General features: G+C 37.6%; 1 protein-coding gene across 5 annotated transcripts in view; it reads right to left on the reverse strand.

Moving 5' to 3' along the window:
- The window catches only part of TXNDC16 (thioredoxin domain containing 16), a 106,593-nt gene that overhangs the window by 41,359 nt on the left and 45,757 nt on the right, over positions 1-19,477 (reverse strand). For all 5 annotated transcript variants that reach the window (XM_004738789.3, XM_004738788.3, XM_004738787.3 and 2 more), the window contains 4 exons: positions 14,652-14,742; positions 10,522-10,672; positions 3,194-3,360; positions 2,746-2,806 (listed from right to left, as the gene is read on the reverse strand). In XM_004738789.3, the coding sequence (XP_004738846.1) occupies positions 2,746-2,806; positions 3,194-3,360; positions 10,522-10,672; positions 14,652-14,742 (470 nt within the window). The remainder of the gene's footprint in view (positions 1-2,745; positions 2,807-3,193; positions 3,361-10,521; positions 10,673-14,651; positions 14,743-19,477) is intronic.

A 19,477-nucleotide genomic window follows, 5' to 3' on the forward strand; every position in this document is an offset into this window, starting at 1 on the left:
TCAGGTACTGGGGCGCCTGGGTGGCTCAGTGGGTTAAGCCGCTGCCTTCGGCTCGGGTCATGATCTCAGGGTCCTGGGATCGAATCCCACATTGGACTCTCTGCTCAGTGGGGAGACTGCTTCCCTTCCTCTCTCTCTGCCTGCCTCTCTGCCTACTTGTGATCTCTCTCTGTCAAATAAATAAATAAAATCTTTAAAAAACAAACAAATAAATAAATAAATATAAATAAAAATAAAAACTCAGGTACTAAGAAATATCCTAGGCATTAACACTTTCCCTCAAAATACTATGCTGAAACACAAACAACTCTTCTCCTCAGGGCTTCTGCACATGTGTCCTCTCGGCCTAGAAGACTCTTTCCCCACATATCCACAGGCATATTCCTTTGCTTTATTGTTTCTAATCAGTGAGGTCTTCCAAGACTACTCTCTCACCTTACCTTGATTTTTTTTTCCATTGTCTTTAACACCATCTGAAATTCTAGCTATACTGGTTTTGTATTTGTCTCCTGCCACTAGAATATTAGCTCCATGAGGGCAAAAACTTGCTTTTGTTCACTGTTATAGCCTCAGCCTAGGCCTGTGCTTGAAACAAAGCAGGTACACAATAAATACTTATGGAAAGGATAAATGGATGAGTATTAGTATTAGTATTAGTATTTATTGATCCAATACAAATGTATTGGATCCTGTGCTAATTTAGCACTTTCCATTATTTCTTTTAATATACTGACCCAACAACTCATTAATGTAGGTTTATTATTATTAACCCTTCTTTACAATGAAAAAGAAAGAGAGAGAGAGAGACATATAGAAGTCAAGTAATTTGCCCAGAGTTACAAAGTGGGATTTGAACTAGGCAATAAGATTCTATAGCATAAACTCTTAATACTATATTGCTAATTAGTGCCCTAGGAAAAAAATTCTGAAGAACTAACACAATACTAAATGATGTTTTAAACTCACTATACAAGGCTTATAATACAGTAATATAAGCATACAATACTATCTATACAACCAGTTCTATACTTTAAGGACCCTCAAACCCTTTGCCTGGAAAGGAGAGAGAAAGAATGATTATACCAACCCAGAATGAACATTATTGCCCTGATGAGAAGGTTAAAAAAAAATTACACTGAATTTAATAAAGAGATTCATAGAAAAGACTCATCTATCCTTTACAGAAAATATCTTCACAGAGATAGCTATCTCATTACCTATCTTACTGCATGTTATACATTACTATATTACTATATTTTAGCAATTACTATATTTTACTGTATTTTAATAATTTAAGACATCAAACTAAGAAACCATCATGAATTTTAATTTTTCCAAAAAACCTATTTCCTAATAATAAATATTATAATTTCTTATTTAAGGATCTTGACCTATCAGCAAAAAAACAGCTTCAGAAATACTCTTTCCATGACCTAGCCAAAAAGCAGACCATACTAGCCCCATGCTACATTTGAACAATACTACGGTTTTCAAAGTATTTTCCTATTTTGTCTTATAAATTTCTTGTAAGTTATAAGGGAAGGTTTTGCGAATATTTCACAAATGAGAAAACTGAGCTTGACGAAGTTAATTTATTAATCCAGTCCCAGAACCAAAGAAACAGAATCCAGTCTTCTAACCATTGACCTGGTATTCATGCCATAGCCCTAGGCAAGAGAATTTAAGTTTAAATTATCAGGCAGTTCAGGGGCCCCTGGCTGGCTGGCTCAGTCGGTAGAGCACCCAATTCTTGATCTTGGGATCATTAGTTTGAGCCCTATGTTGGGTGTAGAGATCAGTTAGGTCAATTTAAAAAAAAAATTTTTTTAACTGGCAGTTCAAAAACATCAATTATTCAGCATATTTATATAATATTTTGAAATGTGCAGAATTAAAGAGTTCTTAACAATAAAGAAAAATTTTAAGAAACATAAGAAAAAGGAACATTAACAGAAATTTACAAAGGCAAATAAACGGGAATAAGCTTTTTAAAATGTTCAACCTCACGAGTAATCAAAAATATGCAAATTAAAACAGGAACTTTGTGGGTTGAGAAGATTTTTTTTTAACATGATGATGCTCAGTAGTGGCAAAGTGTATGAACAACAAGGAATTCCAAATCTTGCTGGTTTCTCGAGGGCAATTTGACGATGTATTCTAACAGCCTTAAAAAATCCCATTTCCGGGCGCCTGGGTGGCTCAGTGGGTTAAGCCGCTGCCTTCGGCTCAGGTCATGATCTCAGGGTCCTGGGATCGAGTCCCGCATCGGGCTCTCTGCTCAGCAGGGAGCCTGCTTCCTCCTCTTTCTCTCTCTCTCTCTGCCTGCCTCTCTGCCTACTTGTGATCTCTCTCTGTCAAATAAATAAATAAAATCTTTAAAAAAAAAAAACTTCACCTCCAGAAATTTAGCCAAAGGAAAGAACCAGTGATATTCAAAACAGCGTACAAAGGCAGGCATCATAGCACAATAGCAAGTAGTTAGATATAATTTTATGTGACAGGTAGGATATATAGCATGATCTTAATTTTCTTAAAATATATATATATATTTATGAACATGAGAAAAGAGACAGACTAACAAATGGAAAAAAAAAAAGAACACCAAAATGTTAACAGCCATAATCTTTGAATAGTGACAATTTATAGAATTTGGTTTCTATAATAAGCTTATATTATTTTATGACCACACATTTGAACTTTCTTTAAATAAGCAGACATTGTAGAGCAATACATAAAATAACTAACCTCTTCTGCTCTTCTGAAGACCACATTAGCATGCTGAGGAATGTCCACTTCCGAAGAGTCCCTTTTTCAAAATGGAAATAAATGTTTTATATGGCTGATCTGAAGAACAGTCATACAGGATGTCAACATAAAAGAGAACTATAAGTTCTTACACTAAAAACAATTTATGAAAAAAGATTACAATTTACTGAGTTTGAGATATTTTAGATATAAATAGAGACTAGATGTTCCAGTCTCCATCTCCATCTTCATTTAGCGAAGTTTAAAGGTCTAAATTTTAACCAAGCTAATAATTAATATACAGACTTTAGCTCAACAACTGGTTCTAACTATATTAAAATTTACTAGAGATCTAAGTTTATTTACAAGTGAAGATATTACCACATTTTAAAAAGAGAAAAATTCTAGTGCTTTGCTAAATACAGTGAATACATAATGTTTAAAATACCTTAACAAGAGTAGAACTCCTGCTTTCCCCAGAAGTCGCCAAGCAACCCATTCTGCAGTCCTTCTATCAGCTTCATATGTCGCTTGCTGACTAACAATAAAAACCAGTGGTAATCCTAGTTGGAGATGAACAGTTGAAACCTGTTGAGGGTCTTCAGCAACTTCAGTCTTCATTTAAAAAAAAAGAACAAAATGTCTTCACTGTGTGAAAACAGGGTTCCAACATTTGGATTTAAATTTTAATTCTTATTAATGAAGTCATGCATTAAAAAAAAAAACAAACTACAAGCCCATGAAATAAATCTAATAGTGACAGAAATGACCTCATTATTTCCTAAGGTTAATCCTCCTGATGTACCTATATACTTAAAGCATTATAAAACTAATGTATTTACAAGGAGTTAAACATGAAATCACAACCCCAAGGAATAAGAGCATTATAAAGAAATTTAAAAAAATAAAATAAAATAGTGTAGTATTGATAAAGAGGTATTTCAAGGGAAATAGAAAGACGAAAAAAATTCTTTCATATAAAAATTTAACATGTAATGACGTATTACAAAACAAGAGGAACATCTGAGTTAGGACAGCAGCTTGAATATATACATCTAATTTTACTCCCTCCAGTAATTCCAGGGAAAGTATAGCAGGAAGATCTTCTTTAAAGGAGATAAACATACATATGTGAAGAAAGGAAAACAAAAAAGGCAAACATTTTTTGGAAGCTGAAGAACAGAATAATAACTGACTTAGGAGAATCTAACAAAGCAAAACAGTAAGCCAGGAGAGAGAAAGCTAAGAAACAATTCAATCAAGTACAGCATCCCTATAATTGCTCAGGGTTTTTCAGTGCCTGGTGTCTCTGGAACCAGGAGAGAAATACTGGAGGGCAGTAGCAGGAAGGCTCTGAAATAAGGAGGAATACAAGTAAAAGCTTTGGAGGAGTTAGATACTGAGATTCCCCTCCAAATCCATTGAGTTTAGGCAACTATTCCTCCCTCACACCAGAAGAAATCTGGGGGTGACTTCAGAAAATCTCAGAGTGTGAATGCCATGCCAAAAGTGGGGGCATTAAGTAACCAAATGCTAAGATGCCCCCAACTCCCTACCCACTCATTTCCCAGAATAAAAGTGGCCAGACTTCTGTCCTCTGGGCAGAAGATGGGAAGATCCTTTTCTGAGAATCATTAAGCCCAAGAAAAAGCCTGAGGATACTGACATTAGGGTTCTCCAAAAAGCAGCCCAGGTCTAATCACCCTATAGAATTCACAATTAACAAGTCTCATGTACATCCCTAGAACTTCCAATCAGCTTTTAAGGTTCATCTTCTAAATCACAAACAGATATCCAAGGAGTAACATGCATCTGAGGGAAGCCTCTAACATAAAAGAACCCAGAACAAAGAGAAAAACAGATAACATGGAGACAGCACAGACTATTCAGGAAGCAGATTCAGAAAACCACCCCTGATAATCTCCAGGTGATGGGAAGATACTGCATCCATAAAGAAATAAAAATTAAAATTGAACAAATCTGCCAGAAAGTACATACAGCAAAAGATGGAAAATAGGAGAAAATGTAATAAAGGTGAAGACTGGTTCAAGAGGTCCAATGTCCAAATGGGAGTCCCAGAAAGAGAGAAGGGAGAAAAAATAAGGGAAAAAATCGCCACTGAAATAAACACAAAAGTTTCCCATGACTGAAGGAACATGAATTGCCAGACTGAAAGAGCCTACTGAGTAACCAAATAGTGGATAAAAGTAGATATACAGGAAGATCCCTTCTTGCAAGCTTTACAATTATTGATGATTTTTTTTAATCCTAAAAGTTTCTAGAGAAAAATTGATATTTACCCATGATAGGTCAAATTCCAAAATGGTCCCCTTGATTCCTGGTGCACCAATCTTGCATAATCCCAGTCCCTAAAATAGCCATTCCCTTGATTAGGTTCCATTATAGAAACTGTCATGGCACAATGCAGTGGGATTGTCCTGCTGGCTCTGACGGAAGAAGCTGTAATTTTTTGAGAAGGCCCTGTGGCTAGGACCTGTGAACAGCCTGTAGAAGCTAAGAGCAACACCAGCCAATGAGCAGCAAGAAAGTGGGGACCTCGTCCTACAATCACATTGAACTGAATTATACCAAAGCCTAAATAGGTAGAACAACCTGAAGAAACAGTTGGAGAACAATCAGTAATTCAACATTAAAAACTGAAAACGAGGAATAAGCAGTAAGGGTGGAGATCTGGCAAGGAGCCAAATCATTAAAAACTATTACCTCTTCCTAAGGAAGTGTGGCTTTCTTCTGTAAATGAATTGAAACCATTTAGAAATTGTACAAAATATTTTAACATGTGTGTTTAAAAATATTACTCTACCAGCAAAGGCAAGTATGAACTTAAAGGAGTGGGGAGAAAAAAAGGGAGGTATAGAGACCACATCAGTTACTTTACTAAAATAGAACATGAGAGATGGTGAAAACCTCAATTAAGGCATTGGCTGTTAGAATAAAGAATTCAAAAGATATTTAAGATGTAAAATTAGATGTGGGGAGATGCAGGATTTGAGAATGATTTCCCAGGTTTCTGCTATGAATGACTTGATAGTAAATTAAGGGATAATGGAGAAAGAACAGATGGTGGACAAGGACAACACATAGATGTTGGGCATACTAAGCTTAAGGAGAGATACATCTAATTAGTAGTTAATTATATAGATCAGGAAATCCAAAGAAAAATTTAACCTGAAAGTTCGGATTGGAGACTCAGTATAGTTAATGCTATAGAAACAGATAAGATCACCTAAAGAGTGTTTTCTGACCATCTATCACTGTGTGTGTGTAGCAAAGTACTCCAAAACCCAATGGCTTAAAATAACAAGAATCGCTTATTTTGATTGTATATTTGCAAGCTCATCTCTGATCCATGTAGCATTAGCAGGGCCTTTGGACAGGAGGCAAAAGGTCTGCTTTAAAGATGGCTCATTCAGGATACCTGGGTGGCTCAGTTGGTTAAGGATCTGCCTTTGGCTCAAGTCATGATCCCATGATCCTGAAATCCAGTCCTGCATTGAGCTCCTTGCTTCACGGGCAGCCTGCTTCTCTCTCTCTACCCCTCTCCCCTGCTTGTGCTCTCTCTCTGACAAATAAGTAGAATCTTTAAAAAATAAAGTGGACAGAGAGGCAAGATGGCAGAGGAGTAGCAGACTGAAATGACATCAGGTCCCAGGAGTTCAGCTAGATAGTTAACAAACCATCTGAACACCTACAAACTCAACAAGAGATAGAAGAGAAGAAGAGCAGCAATTCTAGGAACAGAAAATCGACAACTTTCTGAAAGGTAGGACATGCAGAGAAGTGAATCCGAAGCAACAGGAAGATAGACCGCGGCGGGAGGGGCTGGCTCCCAGCAAGCAGTGGAGCAGCAAAGCACAAAATCAGAACTTTTAGAAGTTTGCTCCACTAAGGGACATCGTTCCAGAGGCAAAGCAGAGTAGAGCCCTCATGGGGACAGTGTGGTCTCAGTTCCCGTAGGGTCACAGAAAGATTGGAGGTGTCTGAGTGTAACAGAGCTCGCAGGTATTGGAGCAGGGAAGCCAACTACAGAGACAGAGACGAGGAGTGAGCTCTCAGCTCGGGATTACCTTAAACCGTGAACCCCGGCACAGTCGAGCCACTGCTCTTCGAGCAGGGACTCCACAAGTGGCAGATCCAGAGAGGACCCCCCCCCCCAGGAGGAGTGGCACAGGAATGTGTGGCAGGAATCTGCTGGGTTTGAAGACTCCAAATGGAGCTGTGTGCCAGAGACAGAAATGCTCAGTCACAGGCTGGGTGAGCACAGAGCAAAGCTGGAGACCAGGAAGACAGGAGTAACTGCTTTTCTTTGAGGGCACACTGAGGAGTGGGGCCCTGAGCTCTCGGCTCCTCTGGGCTGGAAATTGGGAGGCCGCCATTTTAATACTTGAGCTGTAGGGAAAAGTTCAGGGAACAAAAGATCCCAAGAGTGAACCAGAACATATTACTTAGCCTGGCCCCTGGCAAGGGCAGTGCAATTCCACCTCGGGCAAAGACATTTGGTAATCACTACAAAAGGACACCCCCACCCCACCCCAACCCCCCCGCAGAAGATCAGCAAGAACCTCCAGCCAAGACCAAGCTGACCGAACAAGCAGAACAACAGAACTCCAGAGCTAGGAGAAAGTAATGCATAGGATTCATGATTTTTTTCCCCATAATCCCTTAGTCTTGAAAAGTTAAATTGTTTTTAATTTTACTTTTTTTCTTATTCTATTTTTTAACTTTTCTCTTTCCTCCTATAACATTTTTAAACTAGTTTATCTTAACAATAGCTTTCTTTTAAAAAAACATCTTTTTAAACCTTCATTATTACAGTCATATTTTATCCCTTCATTGTATTGGACTTTATTTTTTGAATACATATAGGTTTTTTTAAAACTTTGGGATATAATTTCTTCTAATAAATCAAAATATACCAACTTAGAGTTTTTTTTAAATTTTCATCTTTATAGCATATTCTACCCCTTCATCGTGTTTACCCTGATTTTTGTATATATATAAGTTTCTCTTTCTTTAAAATTTTGGGAGGTAGTTTCTTCTAAGAGACCAAAATACACCCAAAATCAAATGGGTGGCTCTGTTCTATTCACCAGTCTAAAATAAATAAACAAACAAACATATATATATATATATATATATAATATATATATATATTTTTTTTTTAAATTTCTATTTCTTTTATCCCCCTTACTTCTCCCCCTGGTTTTGGGTCTCTTCTGATTTGGTTAGCATAATTTTTTGGGGGTCTTTGCCACCCTTTTAGTATTTTATTCTCTCATTTATATATTCTTATCTGGATAAAATGACAAGGTGGAAAAACTCACCACAAAAAAAAGGAACAAGGGGCAGTACTAAAGGCTAGGGACCTAATCAATACAGACATTAGTAATATGTCACAACTAGAGTTCAGAACGACGATTCTCAAGGTGCTAGGTGGGCTTGAAAAAGGCATGGAAGATACTAGAGAAAAACTTCCAGGAGAAATAAAATCCCCTTCTGGAGAAATAAAAGAACTAAATTCTAACCAAGTTGAAATTTTTAAAAGCTATTAATGATGTACAATTAAAATTGGAGGCTCTTACTGCCAGGATAAATGAGGAAGAAGAGAGAATTAGTGATATAGAAGATCAAATAACGGAGAATAAAGAAGCTGAGCAAAAGAGAGACAAACAACTACAGGACCACAAGGGGAGAATTTGAAAGAGAAGTGATACCATAAGATGAAACAATATTAGAATAATTGGGATTCCGGAAGAAGAAGAAGAAAGAGAGGGGGGGAGAAGGTATATTGGGGCGAATTATAGTAGAGAATTTCCCTAATGCAACAAAGAAAACAAGCATCAAAATCCAGGAGGTGCAGAGAATCCCCCTCAAAATCAATAAAAATAGGTCCACACCCTGTCATCTAATAGTAAAACTTACAAGTCTTGGTAACAAAGAGAAAATCCTGAAAGCAGCTCAGGACAAGAAGTCCATAACATACAATGGTAGAAATATTAGATTGGCAGCAGATTTATTCACAGAGACCTGGCAGGCCAGAAAGAACTGACATGATATATTCAGAGCACTAAATGAGAAAAATATGCAGCCAAGAATACTATATCTAGCTAGGCTATCATTGAAAATAGAAGGAAAGATAAAAAGCTTCCAGGACAAACAAAAACTAAAAGAATTTGCAAACACCCAACCAGCCCTACAGGAAATATTGAAAGGGGTCCTCTATGCAAAGAGAGAACCTAAAAGTAACATAGACCAGAAAGGAACAGAGACAATATACAGTAACAGTCATCTTACAGGCAATACAGTGGCACTAACTTCCTATCTTTCACAATAGTTACCCTGAATGTAAATGGGCTAAATGCCCCATCAAAAGACACAGCATATCAGAATGGATAAAAAGCAAAACCCATCAATATGCTGTCTACAAGAAACTCATTTTAGACCCAAAGACACCTCCAGATTTAAAGTGAGGAGGCGAAAAACAATTTACCATGCTAATGGACATCAAAAGAAAGCTGGGGTGGCAATCCTTATATCAGATAAATTAGATTTTAAGCCAAAGACTCTAATAAGAGATGAGGAAGGACACTGTATCATACTTAAAGGGTCTGTCCAACAAGAAGATCTAACAATTTTAAATATCTATGCCCTTAACATGGGAGCAACCAACTATATAAACCAATTAATAACAAAATCAAAGAAACACATAGAAAATAATGCAATAATAGTAGGGGACTTTAACACCCCCCCTCACTGAAATGGACAGATGATCTAAGCAAAAGATCAACAAGGAAATAAAGGCCTTAAATGACACACTGGACCAGATGGACATCACAGATGTATTCAGAACATTCCATCCCAAAGCAACAGAATACACATTCTTCTCTAGTGCACATGGAACATTCTCCAGAATAGATCACATCCTGGGTCACAAATCAAGTCTCAACCAGCACCAAAAGATTGGGATCATTCCCTGCAGATTTTCAAACCACAGTGCTCTGAAGCTAGAAATCAATCACAAGAGGCAAGTTGGAAAGAACTCAAATACATGGAGGCTAAAGAGCATCCTACTACTAAGGAATGCATGGGTCAACCAGGAAATTAAAGAATGTAGTGATCCAAAGGGAAACGTGCACCCGAATGTTTATAGCAGCAAAGTCCACAATAGCCAAACTATGGAAAGAACCTAGATGTCCATCAATAGAAGATGTAGTGTGTATGTATATGTATGTATGTGATCTTGGAGTGGTCGCAGTTCATTAAAACTACCACAGAATATTTCCACTTACACATGGTTATATTTGGATTTCAATACAACAATATTTCCAGGCATTAAAATGTCATCTCATGAACAGTGTATCTTCTATTCTACCTTTAATAAGCAAATACTCCTAAATCCCCCTCAGTGAAAGCAATAGGTCTAAGGAAAGGGAAAAAGATAGAGTTCATCTAAGTAAAATGCATAACTGTAATAAATTTTACATGTGAATGACCTAATATATTAAAATAAGAAACATACAGGGCGCCTGGGTGAGTCTGTTGGCTGAGCCACCAGCTCCCGGTTTCAGCTTAGATCATGATCTCAGGGTCATGGGATCAAGCCTAGCATTGGGATCCGTGCTCCGCATGGAGTCTGGGTTGGATTCTCTCTCTCCCTCTGCCTCTGTCCCTCCCCCTGCTTATGCGTGCTCTCTCTCTCTCAAAACAGATAAATGAAATCTTTAAAAAAATAATAAAATAAAATATGAAACATACCAGAAGAGGAGCTTCCATTGTCTTAATAAATCTATGTATATTCAATGTAGTCAGTGGTGGTTCCATCAGTGTTCTTCTACATTGCTCAGTCAAATCCAAGACTTGTTTACAATGAAAAAAGTAGAGATGTGCATTTTTAATATCCTCAGTGCTACAAATAAAAAATTAGGGACAGATTCATTTGAAGAAGTTCAATGTATTGTCTTTCTACTATTCAGAAAGACATAGTTCAAATATCTTTAAGTCTCATGTGTTTTAGTTACTGTTTTAGTAAAAATCTAAAACAGTAAAACAAAATAAAATGGACCTAAGCAAAAAGGAAGATACAGTTTTAGAGTTGTATTAGCAATTTTTTCCCTAAACTTCTAAATTGGGTTATAGTCAGGTCCACACAATTTTTTTTTTAAATAAAAGACTGTCACCTTGAGGACAAGGAGATTATCTTCGAATGTAGTTGCTTTTCTAGAGCTATGCTAAATAAAGCCTTGTAACACAAATTTTCTAGGTTTAATTTAAACTCAAATCTGTTTTGAATAAACTTCAGCCAAAACATGCCTTAAGATAGAAACCATGTGACAGTTTGTGGGAGTTTGTGAGTTAGTATCTGAAATATTACAAAACTCAGCAAATATGGCTTATAATTGGAGTTCTGGCATCCCTTCAATAAGAGAATTCAAAGATAAACTCATAGTGGGTAAGTAAAGTTTGCCAAAATTAAAATAGCATTTAAAAAATCTCCATATGGCATTAGCAGGGTTTGGCAAAATACTGCAAATTTTTATTTTTTAAATTTTATTTTAATTCTTGATACATGCTCAAACAGAGATCTGAGGTTCACTGATTTCAAATTTAATTACAAACTAAATTCTAATAGATTCAATGGTTAAAGAAACAATCAGTCAAGGACTATAAAGCCTATTCTGTGTTAGGCCCTATACCAAATACAAAAGACTAAGATGAGTAAGATGATTCAAATTCTTGAGGGGCTTAGTATAAAGGACATACAGTTTTTTCTAATGTAGTCTGTAAGTGCTACAATATGCAAAGTACTAAGAGAAACAAAGAAATATTTCATTCTGCCTCAAGTCAGAGAGGAGAAAGAAGGAAAGGAAAAAGAGGTTTGTAAAAAAGATAGAACTTCCCGAACGAGATAAGACAATGGGTACTTTAGACAAAGAAACGATATAGCTAAAACCCAATTAAAGTACTTAATTTTTGACTCTTAAACTCAAAGTACTTAACTTTGGACTATTTAGGGTCTCATATGGTTACATATATTAAAAGCTAAGTTTTGAAAGCAGGAGGACCCAGTTGAGGTTGAACATCATATCATAACCTCTGAAATAATAAAATAATTTTGGAAAGTTATTTCATCAGAAATCATTGGTTGTAGGTAACAGAAACCAAAAAGGTGGAGAGGGGGCTTACTGGAAGTGTAGAAGCACATATCACAGAACACAAGGAAAATTCAAGCAATTAAATCAGAGAACAAATGTATAGATCTGAACAGCAGGAGTTCAAGGGATCTTCATTTTGCCATTAATATTTTTCAGCTCTCATATCTCTTTATATATAAAGACAACCCTCGCTGCTTTACTTCTACATGGCCAAAACATTCCTATGAGCAAGAGAGCCAAAACACTATATAATCCTATTTCTCCATGTCCAATTCCAAGTTCCTGAGAGAGGGGAATCTCATTTGCTAAGGTAAGCCAGTGGTCTGGTTGACCCTAGATCAGGTGACCACCTCTGATCTAACTGATGATAACATGTATGGGGTGAGGGGCTAACATCCTTGGCCTATACACAGACCCTTTAAGAGGGGAGTGTGGGGAGAAAACAAAACGTACTTGTATTCCTATAGAATGCCACCTCTTATACTACCTATCCTATACACCCTCCTTAACCAACATATAACTTCAAACAAATTCAGGCCCAACATGATATAATGATTAATATACTAGACCTACCCAGTGTTAACAGCTCCAGCAACTAGAATAGTGCCTAGTGTATAGACGGTATTCAATAACTATTTGTTGAATAAAAGAATGAACAAATGAAAGAAAAAAATGCATTCACCTCTCCTCCATTAGGAGACAACCCAAAGTCATAGCCAACTACTTCATCCAGAAGTCATGCCATAGGACTATAGTACTCTGAAGGCAAAGTCCCTCCCTATCATTTCAGGTCTAGGCTGGACTCTTTATCATCTTGCTATCCATGAATAGATGAATACTGAAACATCTCCAATATATTAAATATTCAAAAGTATACCAAAAAAAAAAAAAAGAGTAACTGGATATTTTAAAATTCTCATTTTAAAAATAGGGGAAGGCAAAAATCCTTACAGACCATTATCATGTCTAGCCATAGATCAGAATATCCTATGTATGCGGTATATCTTGCTGAACAGATTTTATAAGATAAATGATAGGACCTATATCTTCTGTGTTTTAAGCATGTCACCTTTATCTGCAACTATTCATCACCAGAAAAGGAATAAGCTAGGAACACAGAAAAATATACAATTAACTGGCAGCAAAACTGTAGGGCTGTCACAGAATCACCATGAGATGAGAACAACCAGGTTTCCCCCATTCTGGGATGGAAACTGGCAGTCAACACTGAGAGTTGCAAAGCAGCTGGCTAAACCACTGCTTATCCTATCTTGAGACTCAGTGACTTATAGCAAAGCTTGGTGGTTTTGTCAGCAAAAGTCCCCAAATGGTTAAAAATATTAATCTGTATATAGACAGTGATCATGCATCAAAGTTTTCTTTAATTCATTAATGAAGGAATCCACAGAATGACAGTCTAATCAGAAGAGACAAGTGAGAAAAGGTGGCCAATGAGAAAATGCTGGCCAGTGTTGTACAGTGCAGTAAAAACATAACTTCTCTCTACAACCTTATTCCCCACCTAGCCACTTCCAAAAAAATCATTTCACCTAATCAGCCTTCTATGCACTAAACTCTAAATTTACAGAGTTGTAAAATGTCTGGGACTTAATTAATTGCATGTGGTTTTATCAAATAGTCACTGTTTTCCAAGAGGTCAGCAGGAGGGCTAATTAAAAACTCTTGCATTGTTGGGACATGGGTTAAGGGTCTGCATTCGGCTCAGGTCATGATTTCAGGGTCCTGGGATCGATCCCACATCAGGCTCCTGCCAACAGGGAGTCTGCTTCTCCCTGTGCCTGTCTCTTCCCCTGCTTGTGCTTCTCTCATCCTCTGAAAAATAAAAATAAAACTAAAAACCAAAACAAAAACAAAAACCCTTGCATGGTATAAAAAGGTCACATGATCACCATTTTGCCTTGCTTCCTATTAATTTTCCTGAAGAGCATTTTGAGGAAAAATCTTTAAAATACACTGGCTATTCCCTGTGTCTATAATTATCAAAGGAAAGAAATGTCAACCCTAGGTTGCCCAGGCAAAAAGTCAAAAGAAGGCCTCTACCTAAAATTGTAAGCTAGAAACTAGACAAGAAAAATAAACATTTAAAAAATTATGCTCAAAAACTGTACTTAAATATATTTAAGACTATTCTGACAGGGGCACCTGGGTGGCTCAGTGGGTTAAAGCCTCTGCCTTCTGCTCATGTCCTGATCTCAGGGTCCTGGGATCGAGCCCCACATCGGACTCTCTGCTCAGCGGGGAGCCTGCTTCCTCCTCTCTGCCTGCCTCTCTGCCTACTTGTGATCTCTGTCTGTCCAATAAATAAATAAAATCTTAAAAAAAAAAGACTCTTCTGACAAAGTAACTTAAAGAACTCTCAGAAAAAAATTCTGGAGTTTAGTTATGAAAGCTGTTATTTTATAACCTATGGGATCACTGTGGGAGATCTATTCCTAAAATATGCTTGGCCACTCATGGGATCACATATTGTGGCTTATCCATAGTGTCTTTGTTCACCTTAGCCTAATATCACCTCTGTATATTTAAATTCATTTTCAGACTATACAATGGAAGACAGTAACAATGAAGGAGATTTGCAGTTTCATTTATATATTCCCATCTGCTTACAATTCCTCTCGGGTAAGCCCATGATATAAACTCTGATGGAGATGCTGAGTAAGTAATGGGAAAGAAGCAAACATAAAATTGTTGACATATCCCTCTTGTACATACCCAATACTTTCCAAAAGGGCAGTTTCTGTGGTTAGAACAAACTGGTATGTAGTCCCATATACAAAAGCAGCTTCCATGACTGCTCTGTGTTCTGAAGAAAAGATAAGAGAGTTGGGAGACATAAGAAGTTAGTTTGTGTGACTCTCTGAGTACTGTCCTACACCCTTTGAAGCTCTATTATGAAGAAAAATTCCTTGTAGGAATCCCAGTTGAGAAAATGCAGGCAGTTAAAGAAATTATGAAAAGTCTATTATATTCAAGGAAAGAGAAGAGTTAATAGGAAATAGAAATGAGTTATACTTGAGAATATAACCTATGACAAATCTGTGACAGTTTCCTCCTCATAGTAGGGGGAAGACTATGCATCCACCATCCAATTTTTACATGTTATATTTTACATATGTATATGCCTACTTATTGTTTCTGGCTTGGTTTTCTTTTAATCAAAGTTATTCTTTTTTAAATGATTTTTATTAACATATAATGTATTATTTGCCCTGGGGTAGGGTTCTGTGAATCATCAGGCTTACACATTTCAAACTTATTCTTATATATAGTTTTAAAAAAAGCAATTCAGGGGCCCCTGGGTGGCTCAGTGGGTTAAAGCCTCTGCCTTCGGCTCAGGTCATGATCTCAGGGTCCTGGGATCGAGCCCCGCATCGGGCTCTCTGCTCAGCGGGGAGCCTGCTTCCTTCTCTCTCTCTGCCTGCCTCTCTGCCTGCTTGTGGTCTCTCTCTGTCAAATAAATAAATAAATAAATTTAAAAAAAAAAAAAAAGGCAATTCTGGGTGCCTGGGTAGCTCAGCTGGTTAAGCGTCTGCCTTTGGCTCAGGTCATTATCCCAGAGTCCAGGGATCAAACCCTGCATCAGGCTCTCTGCTCAGCTGGGGGCCTGCTTTTCCGTCTCCCTCTGCCTGATGCTCTGCTGACTTGTGCATGCGCTCTCTCTCTTTCTGTCAAATAAATAAATAAAATATTTCTAATAAATAAATAAATAAAAAGAAGCAATTCTCTAAAACATATTAAGAAAAACAACAATTTATCCCCCACCCTCCACCCCATTTCCAATTCCCAAGGGACAGCTACTTTCAATTCCTTTATTGTTTCTTTTGGTATTTACCTCCAACTCTTATCTCTTGATTTTTTAAGTGTTATCATTACTATTTATTGACTTCCCACTATGGCAGGTGATAACTTAGCTCTTTCCCAAAACCTCACCCCACATACACACTTCTATCCCCTCAATAATCCCAATATAGTTCTAATTTTTATTAGCTTAATTATCTGCATTTACATTGTCATAACTCAGCAAATACTATTTACAAGTGAGTCACAGAGTGCCAAATGAACATTTCTCCTTTTCCGAGCAACTTCTGCACTAGCTATAACTTTTTAATTTTTTTAAATTTATTTCTATTGCTAAATTCTTCCACTGCTGGCGAATGCTCTCAATACTTCAAATAGATCGGGCACCTGAGCAGTTCCCTCTTCTTGGAGACACTTCTGCAGAGCCCACAGATTCACTGCAGTGCCTGTGACTGGGCCTGCTACACAGCTTCTATCCTGGGAACTCACTACTCACTTCACCATCATCCTGGGGATTCTCTTACTCTGTCTCTTGTGCTGGGTCCTTTGGCCTATTACCCACATCCTCCTGACTGATTTGCTCCCTCGCTCCCATTCTCTAGCACCTTGTGCTTGTGAGAGGATATATGAAATACACATGTTTTGTGACCTTATGCTTATAAAAATGTCTTCATTTTATATTGTAACTAACTACAGTTGTCTGCATATTGAATTCTACGTTCAAGTCATTTCCCCTGAGAATTCTGAAAACATTGCTCCATTTTCTTGGGTTTCTAGGACTGCAACTGAGAAGTCCAATGCAATTCTGATTCTTGATGCTTTAACTGTATACTCTTTCTTTCTGGAAGCTTTTAGAACAGTATTTGTTCCCAACATTCTGAAACTGCAAAATGAGATGTTTTACATTCACCCATTATCCTGGGATTCAGTGAGCCCTTCCAATCTGGAAGGTCAAATCCTTCAGTTCTGGGAAATTTTCTCTATTTACTTGAAGCATTTCTTCCTTTCCATTTCATTTGATTTCCCCTTTTCTCCTCACTGCCATTTCTAGGCAGTCATCTCCCCCACCCCCCAATCTCCTACCACATGAGGAGTTCATCAGAGTATTCCACTCACCATTCTGCCTTGAAGTCATCTACCACCCCAGCCAGAAACAAACCCCTCATGCCACAAAAAAATTTAGCTTCTGTCACATTGTCATTCTAATATTATTCTCTCATAATCCTTGGTGGTTTCATTATCCTCGTAGATGATACTTGCAAAGCCTAGCCTCTCAGTCTTTGGTCCTCTCTAGGGATCCAGTGATCTCTCTTCAAGTCTACCTTAGCCACTCGCTGCTATCGTCCCACACCAGGACTTGTAATTATCAATCTCAAACCCCTCCAAAATCTCAATATCTAGCATACCCTCAACCCCTTCCTTTCATAAACACACACCCCCTTTCCATCTTCAGGTCACTCTGTCTAGCACATAATCCTCTAGGAACTACATTCCTATCATTTTCACTATCTTCCACTCCTTCAGGGGTTTTTTTTTTTCCCTCTTAAGCTTCCCAGCTTACATTCCATGGTCAGTCTTCATAATCACTCACCTACCTGTCTGGCTAAAATATAATCCAGATTAAATCAGATACACTGCTTATTCTGTACTTACACCCATAAAAATAAACATGGATGGAGGGAAAAACAAAAAAAAAAACCTGTTAGCATCACCACACTAATGATCTTACTTTATTGTTTATTTATTTATTTGAGAGAGAGAGCACGTGAGCAGGAAAAGGGGCAGAGGGAGAAGATCTTAAGCAGACTCCTTGGTTATGCAAGGCATGGTCCCACAACCCTGAGATCATGACCTGAGCCGAAATCAAGAGTCCAACACTTAACCTACTGGACCATCCGGGTGCCTCATGGGCTCACTTTAAATTACTGATACCAACTATTATTGCTGTCTGGCAAACATTTTTTTTTTTTTTAAGATTTATTTATTTGAGAGAGAGAGAGCACAGGCAGCAGGAAGTGGGGGGAGGGAGAGAAGAATCTTAAGCAGATTCCCCACTGAGTGCAGAGCCCCCACACGGAGCTTGATCTCAGGACCCTGAGATCATGCCCTGAACTGAAACCAAGTCAGACACTTAATTGGACTGAGCCATCCCAGAGGCCCCAACCATTCTTTATTTTCAGGCCTTCTAAAACAACTATTTCATGTCTTCTCTCCTCAAACTACCTGACAAAATCATCATTTTTATTTCACTGAGAAAAACATAGCTAGTTGTAAAAGCAAAAACAAAAGAACTTCCTGAAGCATGTTTATCCACCCGCTTAACAAAATTGATGCCCATAGTCTATGTCTTCCCTCCTTTCACCATAGATGAATTTTCTGTGCTTCCACCAAAGAACCATACTTCCCCTCGTTCATTAGATTTTTGTCCCCTCTTGTTGACTCGAAGATGTTATTCCAGTAATTCTCCCTGTTTTGTCCTCCAATCTGTAGTTTCTGATTTCTACTGGATCTTTCTTGTCAACATACAAATATGCTTAAGAAATTCTTCACTTCACCCACATCCTCTTGCAGCCACTGCCCCATTTTCCTCCTTCCCTTAACAGCAAAATTTCTCTAATGAGTCTCCATATTCACAGCCTCCAGTTGCTCTCTACCTATTCTCTTGTACCCCATTAGGCATTTACCCTACCACTTTATAGAAACTGCGCTTGCCAAGGTCACCAACAAATCCCACAGTGCTAAGCATAATTAGGTTAATTGGCAGTTCTTATCTTAATTAATTTTTCAGCATCATTTGACACAACTGTTCCTATCTCTTCCTTAAAACCCTATCTTCAATTTGCTTACAGGACATTCCTACCACAGAGTCCATTCCTTCTGTCTCTTTATTGTTTACCTCTCACTTCAGTGACCTGTAAATGTTAACGGATCTTAACAGTTCAATCTTCTTCTCTTTCTCATCTAGCATCATTCACTTTGTGATCTCTTCTGGTCTCACGGTTTTATCTCCCAAATTTATAGTGCTAGTCTGTATCTCCACCATCAAACGTGGACTAGTAGCATCCAACTACCTTGCTGATATCTCTCTTTGGATGTCTAGATGGTATTTCACAAGTAGGATGTCCAAAAATGTCTATTTTCAATCTTCCCTACTTCACTTATTAGCAATTTCACCTTTCGAGTAACTCAAGCTAAAACCTCAGAGCCACCTGGTCTCTGCTATTTCTCTCTCACTCCACATCTAATACATCAGCAAATTCATACAGCCAAAATACTGCTAGAGTTCAAATTTACTGCCACCTCCACTGCTAACACCCTGATCCAAACCACCCACCAACATCTCTCACCTGACTTACTACAATAACCTCCTAACTTTCCTTCCTTATTCTACTATTCCTCCTTCCAGTCTATTCCAAACATAGAAGTCAGGATGATCCTGTTAAAATACAAATCAGAAAATTCTGGTTCCACTGTAGCAACATAAACCCTCTCTAGCTCATCTTTCTCATTGATGACAATTATAAACTATGGACAGTAAACCTGAGAGCCCTGTAAACAAAAACAGGCTAACAGTAGACAAAATAATAGTATATTATTACAAGTATATTAAACTCAGTGGCATGCTATGTAGCTATCAAGTTTTATGTTTATAAAAATTGTGATTTTATTTCATGGAGCATTTCCTTTTCTTTTTATAGATTTTACTTATTTATTTGACAGAGATCACAAGTAGGCAGTGA

The sequence above is a fragment of the Mustela putorius genome, unplaced genomic scaffold (genome assembly GCF_011764305.1).
Source record: "Mustela putorius furo isolate JIRA1106 unplaced genomic scaffold, ASM1176430v1.1 tig00000129_pilon_pilon_pilon, whole genome shotgun sequence".
NCBI lineage: Eukaryota > Metazoa > Chordata > Mammalia > Carnivora > Mustelidae > Mustela > Mustela putorius.